Raw genomic sequence first — 16713 nt, forward strand, 5'->3', positions numbered from 1 at the left:
GGCCACCATGTATTTAGTCCTGAAAAGGCAGTGCTTCACTAAAGGAAGAAAGTCAAGTTAAGTAGCCTACTTGTCTTTTCTCCAATGATGGTTGGACTGTGGTTGCTGAATTTGGTGTGTGCTGGAGTGGACTAATTAATATACATCCATTTTTATGGTAGGTCAGAAGATCCACATATCATAGAGGGATTCTTTTTTCAAAATAAGTCTTCGAAATGAGCACAACCATCGGCTGTCATGTGCTGAAGCACTGAAAAACAGGGATGTTTGGCCGGACACGTGCGACAAACTGCAGGCCCTGTTCCAGAATGGGCACTCTCCCTTGTCGGCCCTGGACACTCAAATTTGACCTGCAGGAGCAAGAGGGGGAGAACTATGCTGCTGCAGATCGCTCTGTCTGCCCCGATCTCCAGTTCTGCTACAGGTGGGGGGTGAGCAGGGGGTAATAGGCATAAAAATAAATAAAGAGCCCCATTCAAAACTCCCACTGAGACTTCTGCCTCCTATAACTCGGCCCCAGAACCAGGTATTATCACAGGACTGGTCTGGCACTGACACGTATGCATTGTTGCCCTGAACACAGAAACATTTGATGGTGAGTGGTTCCTGGGCCAGGTTAAAGAAGATGAAATTCTCCCCATTTAAAAGCCCCATAGTTTTTTGTAAACAGTAGGGGTATTTTTGAGATACAAAGTTGGTTTTGGCGTAAAAGTTATTGTCTTGATTATGTTATGTTAATCAACTCCCAAATGTGCACTTTATTTCAAGCTAAAAGAGTGTATGGAGCAGCAGCAGGGGAGGAGATGCCAACAGATCTGGAGAAAAAGCTGCACATGTACAATGAGGAGCAGGGAGAGGTCAGTGCTAAGATGGCTAGGACTGATCATGATTACCAGCTAGTCAGCGCCATATGCACCCCACTAATGAAGAGGGTCCACAGCCACCATAGGCGTAGAATTGCGTATGGACGTCTCCATACCAATCTCAAACGATGGCTGAAATGTCAACACCAATAATAAGGTTGAAGGGGGGAAAAAAATGCACCTCATGCAGCACACACAGGGTTAAATCCTCTCCCACTTCGGCGCAGCCTCCCATATACATCTTTGAAACAGGTCTGTTTTCTGATTGGCTCAGCTCCCTGAAGGCTGTCAAAGTTGTTTCACTTGCAGGCTTTGCCAGTGTTGACAAGAGGAGGTTGACACACATGATGTCGGGCAAAAGAAAGGTGGAAGACATTAGAAGCTATTTCACCAAACAAAGTGTAAGTCACCTGAGGAAAATAGTCCCTCCTCATGTTAGGTTACTGAGGTCAAGGCAGCCTCCACTCCGAAGTCCCCGGTCAACCAGTTTATTTGCAGTGCCTGTATATAGACAATGTTACGGTAATCAAAGACGTAATTTAGGGGGGGGGGACACAGGGGACATGTCCCCTGCACTTTTTCAGAAAGCCCTTTTGGTCCCCTGCAGTTTTTACTGTCCAAAAACAATGTTACGCTATAGTAAACAGAGACGTGTCCTCGCTAGCCTTCTTCCTCCCTCCACCAGGCAGCCTGGCCCTGTTGCTGTCCTCCTTGGACAGACACTGAAGCTCGGTTTATTTTTTCGCCAATCTCTCACTCTCTTGGGGTCTACAGAGAAACATCTAGCGGCTGCTTCTCCCGAGTTTTCCTCTGCATATTTTACGACAGAAATTTTAAATTTCAAGTTGTACTTTTTATTTTGTTGCTGCTCCGGAGCCATGGCGATCATCAATGTGATACTGACTGACAGGAAGCAGCACAATACATGAAAAAGGTGAAGAAGAAAAACGTGCAGTGTCTGCAATTTCACACAAATTCAATCAATCAGTCTGTTAATTGATTGATGAGTTAATTAAACGATTAGTTAATTACTCAATTGATGAATTGAGCTTTTAAGGAATTAATTCATTGATTATTTACTTAATTCATATTACCATCCTAATTCTGATCACATTGAAGCCTTAGAAGATGGAGGCCATGACATTTCATCTGTGTGTATAATTAGTCAAACATAAAAATAAACACAATAGCTGGTGGTTCTGATGAGGATTTTCTAAATAAAAGCCCACTTAATAGTAAAATATTTTCAATATTTCCCTCAAGTTTGGATCCATGTTAAAAGGAAACTCCCTGTTTCCACAGAAGTTCTGATGTGGAATTTCAAAATTAAAGCCCTCTAAAATGTCAAATATTTCTGATATTTCTCTCTTAATTCTGATAGAAATCAGAAGGAAATGATCTGTTTCAACAGGCTAATTTCACTTCAAACTGATACTTCTCCATCTCAGAAAGTCACTCACGTGATAACAGGAGGTTCTGATTTGGAATTTCAAAATTAAAGCCCTCTGAAATGCAAAATATTTTCAATATTTCCCTCAAGTTTCCACAGACTAATTTCACTTCAGACTGATAGGACTCAATCTCAGAGAGTCACTCAGACAATTTTAGCCAGTTCTGAATTGTGGTCAAGCCAGCCGTGGTTTGCTTTTGCTTGGTCAAATCAGCCGCACCGCTTTTTTTTAGCGCGCGAATCTAATAGCCGCTCTGAAGAGCTGCTGGTAGTGACTGAGTGGGTCAGACTGCAGTCTCAGTACTTCATTATAGTTACACAATATTCTAGGGAGTATTCTTAGTTCAGCAGTATATGAATCTTGGTTTACTTATGGAAAATACCTTTTTTAATAACACATAAAAGTTGGGCGAAATATCCTTATTCTTTTTCTCTGTTAAGGATTTTGACACAGGATTACTCGAAAAGTGCACAGTAAAAGTACTTCATATTATGCATGCAAGTAGTCTAGGAAGTGCTAAGTCCAGCAGTTTATGAATCTTGAACTTCTCACGGAAACAATGTTTTTTGTTGTTGTTTTTTCTCATGTCGTCCTTTACTTTGAAATCCGGATACCTTCGTGATACCTTCAGTTTATTACCGGGAGTATTTACTGTAAAAGTATGATTTCATAATTACAAGATCTTTTCTCGTAATTACAAGAAAAGGTGTCAATTTTTTTTTTTTATCCATTGAATGCAATGCGCTTCCGTAGGTAAAAGCAAGCTTTTGTACGTGTCAGTGTTTTAAAAATACATTCCATGGATCTTGGATTATCAACTCCATTGATAATCCCAGATACTTCAACACAGTACACTCAAATGTTGAAATTATTGTATATAAGTTATAGTTGTGTAAGTTTGTTTATTGAAAGTAAACATTAATATATAGTTTCTTTGCGCTCAGATTCCAGTATACAAACTTTCATTAGCTTTTATCTGTATACAACCCACAATAATGGGTAACACAAATTCCAACAATACTGTATGAAGTAGTGTTATCATGATATTGAAATTTCAAACTTCTATACCTGGCAAGAAATATTTAATATTTTTGATATTTAATGCCATGTTCGATACCAAGGGAAAAAATTTAAACAACTCTAAGGGCATACATTTTTTATTCTTATTAAATGATTAATATAGCAGGGCTTTGTGTACTGTGTAATAAGCACAACAGCATTCAAGCTAATTAGGCGTGAGGACGCGTGCGCTCGTGTGTGCGTGGACTTGCTGTTGTTCAGAAGGGGGAGCGAAAAATCACAGCTGGTATCAGTATCAATACAGTGGAAAATGAGTATTGAAACAGTTTAAATTGTTAATAATCAAAATATCAATGTCTTTGACAATACTAGTATGAAGAATTAAACACTAAGACAGACGTGAAGAAAATCTGAAGTCCCCACACTAGGGTCCCGCCAGGGGCAATCTCTGTCTCAAATTAGTCTGGTCCACATGTTTACCTCTGAAATGATGGGAATAAAGAAGTTTGTATTTTGCAGATATTTCAGATTTGATTAAAACTACATTAGAAGTAGACTGAACTGATTGTAATGAGACACGCCAATAAGATTTCTTATTGTCATATTATAGTATGTTATCTTGTGTTTCCCATGGTCTCCATGGTGTCCATTGAGAAATAAATATCTTCTGGGCAAATCAGTGTCAACATTACATTTTTGGGACTTTAAAGCCCATAAAAATGGAAAAATACAGAAGATTTTGTATCAGCAAAAACAATCAATTACTGGTGGCTTCAATAACAATTATCTTCCAGGAACACATACCGGTTGAACATTTTGCAGATTACATGGTAGTTTTGAACACTTGAGAGTAGGCTCTACGGTGGCCCTGAAAGCTCACAGCACTGCAACTTAAAAACTCAACATCCTAAACCAGGGGTTCTCAACCATTTGCAAGCTGGGCCCCCCCAAAGCTGGTTCATTGCAGTTGCCCCCCCCCCCCCCCAACTGCAATGAACCAGCAGTCGGGGTGGGGGGGGTCAAGAAGAAGAAAACAAAGAAAAAAAACAGCTGTCCAGAATCGCCACAGGCCCTGTTTTGGTGAATAAAACATCTGGGGGCGGGTCGGTAAGGTAACGCTGAGCGGCCTTGATGCCTGTCAGTCATGATGAGTCGCGTCTCGTCACCTCTCTGATGTGTCCGCAGCTGAGCACTGTGATGTGTCTCTCTCCCCGGCCAGGAGAGTTGTCATACCGTAAAATACCATATAATATCCTGGACGTTTATTTGTTTCAATCACTTAACAGACCAGGCGTTTATTTGTTTCAATCGTTTAATTCCTTCCTCACAAGAATCCGGGATGAAAATGTCACAAACTTCGCCAGCTTCTCTGTGAATTCTCTGGCATCCTTCTGCGAGTGAAGTTGTTGCGGCGGAGGAAACGATTCAGCCAACCAGCACTCGCAGCAAACTCCTCATCTCTGCTGTCACTCACGGTGGCGTACATTTGTTTCCCCATCGCCCTGATCACACTCTATCGTGGCGTGCCCGTTTGCTGATAACTCATCCCCGCATGTTTATCTCAGGCTCCTAGCTAGCCCTCTAACTACCAGGCAGCCTGGCCCTGTTGCTGTCCTCCTTGGACAGACGCTGAAGCTCACTTTGATTTTTTTCGCCAATCTCTCACTCTCTTGGGGTCAACAGAGAAACTTCTAGCAGCTGTTTCTCCCGAGTTTTCCTCTGCGTATTTTACGACGGAAAGTTTGAATTTCAAGTCGTACTTTTTATTTTTTAGCTGCACCGGAGCCATGGCGATCATCAATGTGATACTGACTGACAGAAAGCAGCACAAGACATGAAAAAGGCGAAGAAGAAGTCATTGGTCACGTCTTCTTCCTTGATTTAAAAAAAAAAAAAATGAATTAGACTCGGCATTTATTTAGGAGCGGCAGTAATTGTAATTCATGTAATTCACACAGAAAGCTGCGCTGCCGCTCCTAAAGAGACGTGACGGTAGACGTCATGATGATTACATCGGGGTGTTTCCCAGGTGTTTCCCCTGCGGTTATTTATCAAAATATACACCTGCACCCGGCGTTTAAAGGGGACCCTGCGGTTAATTGAAACCCGGCTATTATTTGGTAATATATGGTACATTTACATCACTGCCATGTGCATCCGCGATTCATTTGCAGCCTGGAGGCGGAGTGCTGTGTGTCTACTCTCTGCTCTGACTGCAGGCTGGACTGCTGCACGAGGTACTGAGAGATTGGGGTGGGTGGATTGATCCAAATATCGATAGTATTGATACCAAGGTGAGTATTGGTATCGGATCGATACTAGCGTGATGAGATCGATATTTTTGTTATAGTTCCTCTTCTTTAAATTCAGCAAATCACTCGTATTTCTTCACAGAGTTTGTGTGAGCGCAGTGCTCCTCTTCCCCTCTCTCACTCCACTCACTCAGGTTCACTGTAACTGGAACTATATACTATATACTTATATTGATATAGAGCCTACCTCAAACCTGAAGTTTGGATATGGCAGAATATAATAACCCCTTTGTGTATCTGTTGAAGGAACATCATTATCTCTATTTAGGCTACATGCAGATAGGTTATAGATTTAATTAAGTTAAATATAATTTTCTTATTCGGCTAAAATCTTTGTCCTGTGTTTTATTGTTATCATAATCATTGTCAACTAGTAAAAGGAAAAAGTACTAAATCACTCAATGATCAGGAATTTTCAAGTAAAAAGTATCAGTATCGGTATTGGTATCGGCAATACTGGCCCTGTAATTACTTGGTATCAGATCGATACCAAAATTTGCAGTATCGCCCACCCCTACTGAGAGACAGACCGCCTGTGAGGGCTTTTGGACGGGGGAGGGACTCACGGCAGCACCCGCTGCTCGCTGAGCACAGTAACTGCAGAGTGATACGTGCTTTCAAGTCAGAGTCTCCAAACACCAAAAAAGTCTCCAGTAACACCAGTAAAAGTCGCTACATTTGTCGGTAGTCGCTTTTGACAAGAAAAAAAAAAGTCGCCAGAAGGATGCAACCACTTGCATTTCGACATGGGGGGAATTTTCGTGATTTTTTTTTTTCTTTTTTCTGATTTTCTTTTTTCCCTCCCATCCTGTAGCATACTCGCGCCCCCCCCCCTCCCGGGAGATTGTCTGCGCCCCCCCCCCAGGGGGGCGGGCCCCACCGGTTGATAGATAGATAAGCTTTATTTTCAGACTCAAGAACCACTGTCCTAAACAATCAATCAAACCACAATAGCATTGACATCTTCTGGCAAAAGCACAACCAGATAGGAAATCAATCATAACATAATGTCCCATACCGTATCAGTCTCAGGAGATGATTGGGGAATGAAGAACTGTGACAGTGACGCTTGGGTCTTCTGAGCTCTCCCGTTGCATGCTGCCTGATGTCTGACAGCCCACCATGCGCCACTGAAAACACTCGCCGACACATTTTACAACTTGCCTTGTAGACATCGCCATTGACACTGTCCAGCCAAGGATGTGCCTCCTCCCACTCACGTCTGTACTTCTGTAAGCGTTTTCGCTTTTGAGGACGTGGTGGGGTATTGGGTGTAGTGGTGGACATTTTTAAAAGGCGCGGGTTTTGTGAGCAGCGCCGGTGTGTGGTGTCCGTCGCTAGGCAACCGTATGCGCAGACACACAAAGGACGGGAGCCGGGGCGGGGGGGCCCTGCTTAGATCCCGCCGCAACAATTTTGCTGGCCTTTCTATTCCCTGTGTTTTATTTTGATCATTATTGTTAGATTTGGTGTTTATGTGTGTGTGTGACAGACATGTGTATTGGCCATTTGTGGAAATACGGAACAAATCGCGTCCCGTATTGGTTCAATACGGGACGTGACATTTAATTGCCAAATAAAGGACGATTCCGTATTTTACGGGACGGGTGGCAACCCTATGTACACGTGAGTTATCCTCATGGCTAAAACATGACTTGAGACGTACGTGACATCACTCCCCGAGACGCAAGAAGAAAGCAAGAATATATATTTTTACTAAGGAAAATGACCAAAGTAATTGTAATGCACAGTGACTTGAATAAATAACTTTAATCTGATCACTGGTTTGGAAATGTTAACGCGTTAGATTACTTGTTACTGAAATAAAGAGGTCAGGTTAGAGTACCGTAACGTGTTGCAGCCTTTAGTGCTTGAATTATACTGTAACAGTGCTGTCATGTGTTAGCCTACTCCTATCCATATCTAGGAATTCTGTGCAGGATAATTAAACTGTGATTACTTGTTGAGAACATTTGCCCATTTCTTGCAATTGTTTTCATGTTTTATTGTCTTTTTACTGTTCAAGAGAGAGATCCTCTTTTCAAACTGAGCTTTCCAAAGTCCAGCTAGGGAGAGTGCAGAGCCAAACCCGTGAAGACAGAGGCGACATTCCGTAAGTTTTACAATCTTTTATTTGGACCTCACAAATTAAAATAAACATGGACACACAGGCATCACACAAAAGGTTGAAAACAAACACAAACACTTGGTGTTGGATGGTTTTCAAAATAAATAATAAGAATGTATAAATAAGAAGTAATTAGGAGAAATAAGAGAAACTTTACAACACTGCAGCACAAGGCTTTTTGGTTCTACTGCAATTTCCTGTAAACATACATTTTTGTTTATTGCACTGCAGACTGCGGTGATGCTCTGTTGGACCTGATCTTCGAGGAGGTTTTCCAGGACCCTGCCCCATATGTGAACGAGGTGCTGAAACTAATAATCCCTGAAGACCTCTCGGACAACGCAGACAGACAGCACAACTCTCACTCTCCACCCCAGAGAGCCCTACACCAGCTTACAAAGCTTCTGTAGGCTATATTGGCTGAACACAATTCAATATAAAGTCAGCACTGAATGTTTACACCCATGACAACTAGATACTTTCTTTGTTATTTTCATATTGATATTGAAGTTAATATATAAAGTCAAACTGTTTCACTTTCAGATATTTATTTTCTTATTATTATTTCATTCATGTCAACACAAGTTTTACAAATGTTTCTTACAATAAAACATCTTTCCTAACTGTTCTGTGTTTTCATTGTTTGATATGTCATTTTCATGGTAATAAGTAAAAGATAAACTATAAGCAATGTAAGATAGAGGAATCAGTTATGTACTTTTCATCATAACACTTTTGCGATAAATGAGTATTTATGGGACTAAAAGCTTGCACTACTCCCCTCAGACGTAAAGGTCCATAGTCTGTCTGATAAATGTTCAGTGCATCCTGCAGTGCAGATATATTCAGGCAGACAGGTTACAGGCCAGGAGGGTCCACCATGCATGATGGTGGCTCAGGATGCTGCTGTAGTCTTCGTGTAACCTAGAAATTATGAAAGGTAAGTGAGTGACAATAGATTAGAGAAAAGATAGACTGCAAAATGACAACCTTGTTTGAACAGTGTTCACACTTCATTGTGGTATTTCCATGCAGCAGATATTCTCAGGTTCTGTAGGCATTTGTACACAATTGACCGATGAATAAGCCCCGCCCACAAACGCGATGAGCTAATCACAGTGTGCATAGCTAACCCAATACACTCGGACATTCTCTGCTTCCACGTCCATTGAAATGCATCGTATGGAGCCAGAACGGTGACTTTAAAATTTGGCATCCAAAAAAAAAATTGGCATTGAAAACAAAACCAGTACTGAAAAAAGAAACATTGTCATTGAAACATTTGTATTGAAAACAGTTGTATTGGCATTGAAACAAGTATTGGCACTGAAAAAAGAAAGTAATTCAAATAATTCAAATGCGAAAATCTTATCATTTTATTTTATTGGGATTTTTTTGTATTTTTCAATGACAATCTTCAGATTTTTTCTTCATGTCAGTTTTTTTTCAGTGTCACTGATTTTCAGTTTCAACTTTCTGTCACTGTTTTGGCATCGAGAGGGAGGGGCCTGAGGGGAGGGGCAAGTAGAGGGTGGTTTGCATATCATTTGAGAAGGTAATGGCAGCAGCCTGCGGGAAGGTGGGTGAAGTGTATGGGCTATCGTCCAAAGGTGTTGGCTTGTAGTATGTTGATAAAAAATTCTGCAGAAGCAAGGCTGGTGGAATGAGAGAGCAATCTTTATTGTAACAGATCTCTTAGCCAGCGTCCGAACCAGAGTGTGGCCACTCTCTGGTATTCTCAGATTTCCGCAAAGTGTTGGCCCAAATGCTTTGCCCTCTGCTCTCTCTGAAATCCTCTCGAACCCTCAGTCTTAGGAGATCAACCAAAATCCACCCTGTTCTTTGGTGCGTGGATCCTTTTTAGGGTCCGTTCGCTCACACCCGCCTATTTCCTATAATTGTTCACTTTTGGGGGACTGAGGGCCCCCTCTATCCTGTTGGAGAAGAATGGGACTGCATAATACCTCTATGGGAATATGTCTCAAGGAAATGGGTTACGTAAATATGTTGGTGTTATTCAAAGTTGACCTGCTAGTCTCTCTTTACTTAGATGGAATTGTATATGTTGAATCAAACCCTGAACCTCTAATTTGATCAGGCCTCAGTGTGGGGCCTCTTCCTGTAGCCGTTCTCTGACGCACACTACAGGCTAATAAATTATTATCCAGGACATGAGACCTTTACGTTGTTACCTTCCCACATATTCTTAAGGGAAGCATCTGGTCCTGTCCCATCCTGTCCTGTCCATAAGAGCTTAGGATGTATAAGTAACAGACACTACATGGGGCTGGACGGTCCAGCCACAATACCGTTGTAGCCGGCCATCTCTGGGCAACACAGAGTCCAACTACCTCGCGGACTTTTCTTCAAGCTCTCTCCTAATGTGTCCAAGTCTCTGTGTATCTGCTTCTGTCCCGGAGCTCCCGAGCCCCGCACCTATATGCGTATGGAGTGTGGTAGTAGTACCGGAGCGCCGAGCACGGAGCATTAGCCCCAGTTAGCACAACAGTAGAACAGCCTGTCGCTCCGAGCCGGGGCTGCAGCGCCGTCTGCAGCGCTGGTCTGCTCCCCGAGCTCTGTGCCACCGCACCGCTACCGGAGACCGGAGCTCCCCTGTAAACTAAGTTCATGTGAATAATATCACTATTCCTACAATGACTCCTTTGAGTCGAAGCGAATAAACTCAACAAGTCAGTATGCGGGTAAAGTCAGCTGTGATTGTGCTACTGTGGTTCATAGTAAAGTACAACAGACGGCTGTAATCAAGTAACAGACACATATTTTCAGAACTGACTGACTTTTCTCCAAGCACTCTCCTTTATTGTCCGGTCTCTGTATGCGTGTACAGCGGTGCGGTGGCACAGAGCTCGGGGAGCAGACGAAGTGCTGCTGTCGGCGAGGCAGCCCTGGCTCAGAGCGACACAGCTGGGGCTAATGCTCGTTAGCTCCGTACTACTACCGCACTCCATACGCATATATAGAGACCAGAGCTCAGGAGCTCCAGTCTCCGGTAGTGGTAGGTGGCACAGAGCTCGGGGAGCAGACCAGAGCGCTGCTGTCGGTGCTGCAGCCCCGGCTCGGAGCAACAGGCTGTTCTACTGTTGTGCTAACTGGGGCTAAAGCTCTGTGCTCCGCGCCCCGGTACTACTCCCACACTCCATATGCATATAGAGACCGGAGCTCCTGGACAGAACCAGATACACAGAGACTTGGGCACATCAGGAGAGAGCTTGAAGAAAAGTCCCCGAGTTAGTTGGACTCTGTGTTTCCCAGAGACAGCCGGCACACGGGCCCTAAAATGGTGTATTATGGCTGGACCGTCCAGCCCCGCATTCCCGCAGGCTGCAGCCATTACCTTCTCAAATGATATGCAAACCACGCTCTACTTGCCCCTCCCCTCAGGCCCCTCCCTTTCGACGCCAAAACAGTGACAGAAAGTTGAAACTGGAATCAGTGACACTGAAAAAAACTGACATTGTAAAAAAAATCTGTCACTGAAAAAAAAGTGACATGAAGAAAAAATCTGAAGATTGTCATTGAAAAATACAAAAAAATCCCAATAAAATAAAATGATAAGATTTTCGGATTTGAATTATTTGAATTACTTTCTTTTTTCAGTGCCAATACTTGTTTCAATGCCAATACAACTGTTTTCAATACAAATGTTTCAATGACAATGTTTCTTTTTTCAGTACTGGTTTTGTTTTCAATGCCAATTTTTTTTTGGGATGCCAAATTTTAAAGTCACCGTTCTGGCTCCAAAGCATTGCGGTTAGTCAGTTGTCACTCGTTTTTATATGTTTTTTCTTGACATTTTAAGTTAAAAATGGTCAAACGGTGTGCATAGGGTACATGCAACACTGACACTAGGTATCCCGAGAGGCTGGGCGACGGGGTGTATCATCTCAACCGAGATAGGTGTCTGCTTTGGATAAAGTTATGCGGTAGACCACAACACCAACTAAACGTGGATAAAATCAACAAGGATGTCTACATCTGTTCTAAGGTAAGTCAACAACGTGTTTGAGGCAACATATTGTCATTCTGCTAGAGATGTTGAGATGTAAGAGATGTTAAAGTATCTCTAAAGTTAGCCTAATGTTAGCTAACGTTAGCTAACGTTAGTCTAACGTTAGCTTCCAGCTGCGTTGTACATCATGTCACTGTTTGCTGTTAGTTCACTGGCCTGCTAGTTTTTGTACTTTGGCAATCGTACATCATTGTTAGCTGTTGTCCAAAGGGCTCTAGTTGTACTAACGTTAACTTTTGGAGCTTAGCTTCATCAGCGTATCTGTAAATAACCGAGATAACAAATGTTAGCAATGTTGTGCTGAATGATTTATGTAAATACTGTAGCACCAAACTAATGGAGAGGTACTCTTGGTAAAGATGGTAAAAAGGCTTGTCCTGGAAACGTATGCAACTTAGACCTGTACATACTTAATTTGATCATGAACCATTATTTGCATATTGAAGCACAACAATTTAGACAACTTTCTACCAAAACAACTGGGGAACTTTGTGATATTTTTTTTTTTGCCAAACATGTAACGTTAACCTTTTCACTCCTCTTCAACATAACTAAATATTCAAACTATTTACATACAGTGTCAATAGACAAGAGGTCAGGATGTTCAAAAGGTCATTGATTTGTGCTGATTTATTGTGAGTAATAACTCCTTATAAAATGCAATATTTTTTGTTAAAGCATTTTGTCAATGGAGGGCCCAGCACTGAGTTTCCCCATCCTCACCAAGCTACAAGGACTGGATTTACTGTAGGACAGAGGTGTCGTCCATCTCCAAAAAAGAGGTACCTCAAACGCGTGTTGGGTGCACACATAACACGCACAGGTTCATGTCACACTTGATCATTGATAACATAATATCAAGCTGAAGGCAAAAATCAGAAAAAGGATCTGCACACTGTAGAAAAAATCCCAGCAGCTTTAATAGCAGGAAACATTGGGTTTTTAGAAACATTTTATGAATCCACTTAATATCAATTAATCCATAAAATAATCAAAACACACTGATAATAAAAATAATTGTTTCTTGCAGCCCTAATGATGTTATTTTTCTTTCATTTACAGGTGTGAATCAGCTCCCAGAAGGACCAAGAAGGACAGAAAAATCAGGAGAGGAGGTGATATCTATTTCTTGGGACAAAAGTTATTTACATGAAATTCATGAAGCTTTGCAATCATTGAATTGATGAACAGGACATCTTTGTATACTCTCTCTCAATCTTTAAGTCCACTTAAATACAGCTGCCCTTGGATTTGATAGTAGCAGTTGTGGCTTTTTGATACTTTGATGTCTTGTCCATTGTTGATGACATAGAAGTCTTTGACAGTTGAGGCAGCTTCTTCTATGGTGATGTCTCTTGATCCAAAGGGGCACTTAATTTCGAGCAGTCCAGTTTCCCCATCACCACATATAATAGCATCCGGGGTTGCACCAAGAAATGGCAGCTCTGGCTGTAACATTAGGCCAGCATCGTGTACATGTCTACATGGATATTTCTCTTGGTAGAGCTCCTTTGCCTTTGGCTCACTGGCAGTGCCATAGCTCGTTGCCTTTGAGGTGAAGGGTTTGGGGTAGTACATCGACTGGATGAATTCCTCTGTAACTTTTTTTCTTTTCAGTATTTTTCCAAAGTTAGAGGCTGTCAGCCTTCCCTCACGATCTTTGTGCCATTTCTCACAGACAGCCTGTGCCTTTGTCGCCACTTGAATTTTCCTTGCTTTTTCAAGATTGAAACTCTGATTGACTCGTTCAGTAGGTGTTGGTAGAGAGATGTCTGAGGTGAGGGGTCTGGGGATGTTGTCGGCACAGGAACAGGATACGGGCAGGGATGATGCTGGCTTGTTTAACACTGGAAGCTACAGGAAAAGGAAATTGAAGTTATGACAAACACAGAAACAGAAGAAATTTCAATATAACTAATAATAACATATGAGAGGGAGTGCTCTGTTTGGTTATTGGCACTGGTGGTGTCTTAAGGTATGCTATTTAGTCAATTCATAGTAAATCATTAATTTTTCCTTTTTTTTCTAACACTATTTTATCCTCCAAATTTAAAAGCATTTATGTTCCATGGCTACACAGTTTTCATTGTTTTACTTTTTTCAAATATTATGTGCTCTGTCAAGTGTACACTTTAGTTTGAATAATTTTACTGATATGTTGGTTGGTTTGTGACATTTGGCTTGTACCAGAACATCTTTATGTTTTCCTTAATTCATTTTAAACCATAAATTTATATTTGCAGTGCCGCTAGAGGATGAGCAACCACCCGTGCGACAGCAGCCAGAGGAAGTGCCAGATCATCTGGACCAGCATCCGCCACTGGAGCTGCCCTCAGGGGAAGTGGAGCAAGAGCTGCTGACATTAAGGACTATGCTGGCTCAGAAGGATGCTGAAATTGAAGATTTAAAAAAAAATCAGACTCTAACATCACTGACACCAGAACTCCTGCACCGCAGCAATATTTCAAACTATTTCCGGTACTGCACTGGCTTCAGTTACGATCAGTTCAACAACTTGTGCTCTGTGTTTGCTGTGCCAAATACTTATACAGCTCCACAAACCTTTGTCCCATTAACAAATAAGAGGGTTGATCAAGAAATAAATCATATGCCACTACGTCACCAAATTTTGCTGGTTCTCATGAAGTTGCGCCAAAATTTAGACTTAAAGGATCTGGCTTACAGATTTCAGATACCAGAACGAAGTGCAGGCACTCTTTTTAACTCATGGGTTGATTACATGTTTGATGTACTTGGTGAATTACCTGTATGGCCACATAGAGACACCATCATCTCCCAAATGCCAGATAAATATAAGATCAACTTTGGACCAACTCTAGCAATACTTGACTGCACAGAAGTAAAGATTGAGAGGCCAAGTTCGTTACTACTGCAAAGTCAAAGTTTCTCAAACTACAAATCAACCAACACTCTGAAATCACTGATTGCATGTGATCCACGTGGCGCAATCATGTTTACATCGACTCTTTTTACTGGATCATTGTCTGACAAAGAAATTGTTAAGGAAAGCAAATTCCTAGAGTTGCTGAAAACACTCATGTCTCATAGCTACCTCAACAAAGGTGATGGTGTGATGGTTGACAAAGGATTTCTCATTGAGAAAGACTTGGAAGAAATTGGACTGAGAGTAAATATCCCCCCTTTTGCTCAGTCAAACAAACAGATGTCTGCCGCTGATGTACACAAAACAAAAAAGATCGCTGCTCACAGAGTTCATGTGGAGAGAGCTATTGCCAAAATAAAGAAATTCAAAATTGTATTGGGGAGAATACCCAACATCAGGTTGGGCAACATAAATCAAATTTGGTATGTTGTAAGCATGCTCTCAAATTTTCAGCCTCACATATTATAGGCTAGTTATCCTGTATTTCTGTATTTCCTGTGTTAAGCAAATGTATTTAAAATGTCAAAAAGATGGCTCATCTGAAATAATTTTATTGTATGTGTGTATATATGTGTACAGATTTTTTTGTGACTGGAATAGTTGTATTTGTTGATAATCTACTGTGATTAGCTGTAAGTGTTGCACATTTTGACCTCTGGGGGTCCCCCATACATCATTATAAGAAATGATGTAGGAATGCACATTGCTTGAATGTTTTCAAATGGAAATAAAAATACATGTATCAACTGTTAGCTGTCATAGTCTACTTATGTTGATATGAATATGAATATTTGAACCATCTTTCCTCCAGATACTGTGCAGTGTGCAGACTGTTAGTGTATTACTTACCTGGTAACTCAAACCACATCCGATTGGAAGTTCCTTTCCCTGTACTGTCACCCTAGCAGCTGTCTGATTGACCAGGTAACTTATTGGGGCCTCGGTCATGTATTTTATGACATCATATACATCTGCTCTCACACCTGACTCTTTCCTAAAAAAGGCAGCAAGGTTGTTTTAGGCAATGTATTGCAAAACATGAGCTTCATAGTTACCTCACAATATTGCAGTGATACTTCGATATTGTACAGTACATGCAGCATCACAAAGATGAAAACATGTTGTTTCTCATGAAGAGAATATGAATGAATGACAATAAAACACACAGACTGTTTAACTGCAGAATAAGTACCTTGCCCACCACTGTGTACTGTACATGACATCAACCTATGATTACCTGTTTGGGTTGTAGGAGCAGATGACCGGCCTCTTTTTCCGTTTAGCCTTTGCTTTGGCAACAATGACAGACGTGATAGGTTGGCCGCTTGTGATCCGCTTGCCTCTCGGCCGATGCCACAGCTGGGCCTGACTTGTACAGGACAGCTGATCGTTCCCCCGCAGCCGGTCAACATAGTGGAATAGACCAATAATATGGGAGCAGCAACCCGGTTCCCTATGGATTCAATGATGATGTGATGTGTCAGATCAATGACATGGAACTTCAGAGGTGTTCGTAAAAATGTAGCTTGTGTGTACGCTACCACGCTACTTGGTCAATAAAAGAGCTAAGCTACTGAAAAGCTATTTCATTCAGGAAATAGCGACGCTACCACCACGCTACTGAGAAATGTTGTTAAACTAGTAACGCCGCTACTTGTAGCGACATTACTGCCCAACACTGGCAATTACCATAGCATATTTTACAAGTCACGTCAAGTTAGATTAATAAATTGAAAGTAATAATAAATAATAATAAATGAATACATTGAAATAAATCACACTTACCCTGCAGTGCATGAACAATGCTGATCCTCTATCTTGTTGTCTGAGATGATGATGGCAACGAGATGTGGTTTATCACGTTTACACTGTGAACCTGTACATTTTTGCCTGGAGCTGAAGCTTTTCATCGACCTTCTCAACAATAAAATTATTGATATAACCCTCCAACGCATAGTTGAGGCCCTTTTGGTGACTTCGAGATGATACATAATCTTTCTTTCT

General features: G+C 41.5%; 1 protein-coding gene across 1 annotated transcript; it reads left to right on the forward strand.

Annotated features, from left to right (window-relative positions):
- Positions 1-308: 308 nt before the first annotated feature.
- On the forward strand, positions 309-16131 carry LOC115572316 (uncharacterized). The gene is made up of 6 exons (XM_030402251.1): positions 309-424; positions 11645-11780; positions 12483-12586; positions 12867-12919; positions 14048-14391; positions 16069-16131. The coding sequence occupies exons 1-6, from the start codon at positions 309-311 to the stop codon at positions 16129-16131; spliced, it is 816 nt and encodes a 271-aa protein (XP_030258111.1).
- The last annotated feature ends 582 nt before the right edge of the window (positions 16132-16713 follow it).

This window comes from Sparus aurata, chromosome 21 (assembly GCF_900880675.1).
Source record: "Sparus aurata chromosome 21, fSpaAur1.1, whole genome shotgun sequence".
Lineage (NCBI taxonomy): Eukaryota > Metazoa > Chordata > Actinopteri > Spariformes > Sparidae > Sparus > Sparus aurata.

Excerpts from the sequence above, each read along its gene's own strand:
- LOC115572316 (XM_030402251.1), top strand. The coding sequence starts at position 309 with ATGGGCACTCTCCCTTGTCGGCCCTGGACACTCAAATTTGACCTGCAG. Across the intron at positions 425-11,644 it reads GATCTCCAGTTCTGCTACAG|GTATCCCGAGAGGCTGGGCG; the intron begins GTGGGGGGTGAG and ends CACTGACACTAG. Across the intron at positions 12,920-14,047 it reads CAGAAAAATCAGGAGAGGAG|TGCCGCTAGAGGATGAGCAA; the intron begins GTGATATCTATT and ends TTATATTTGCAG.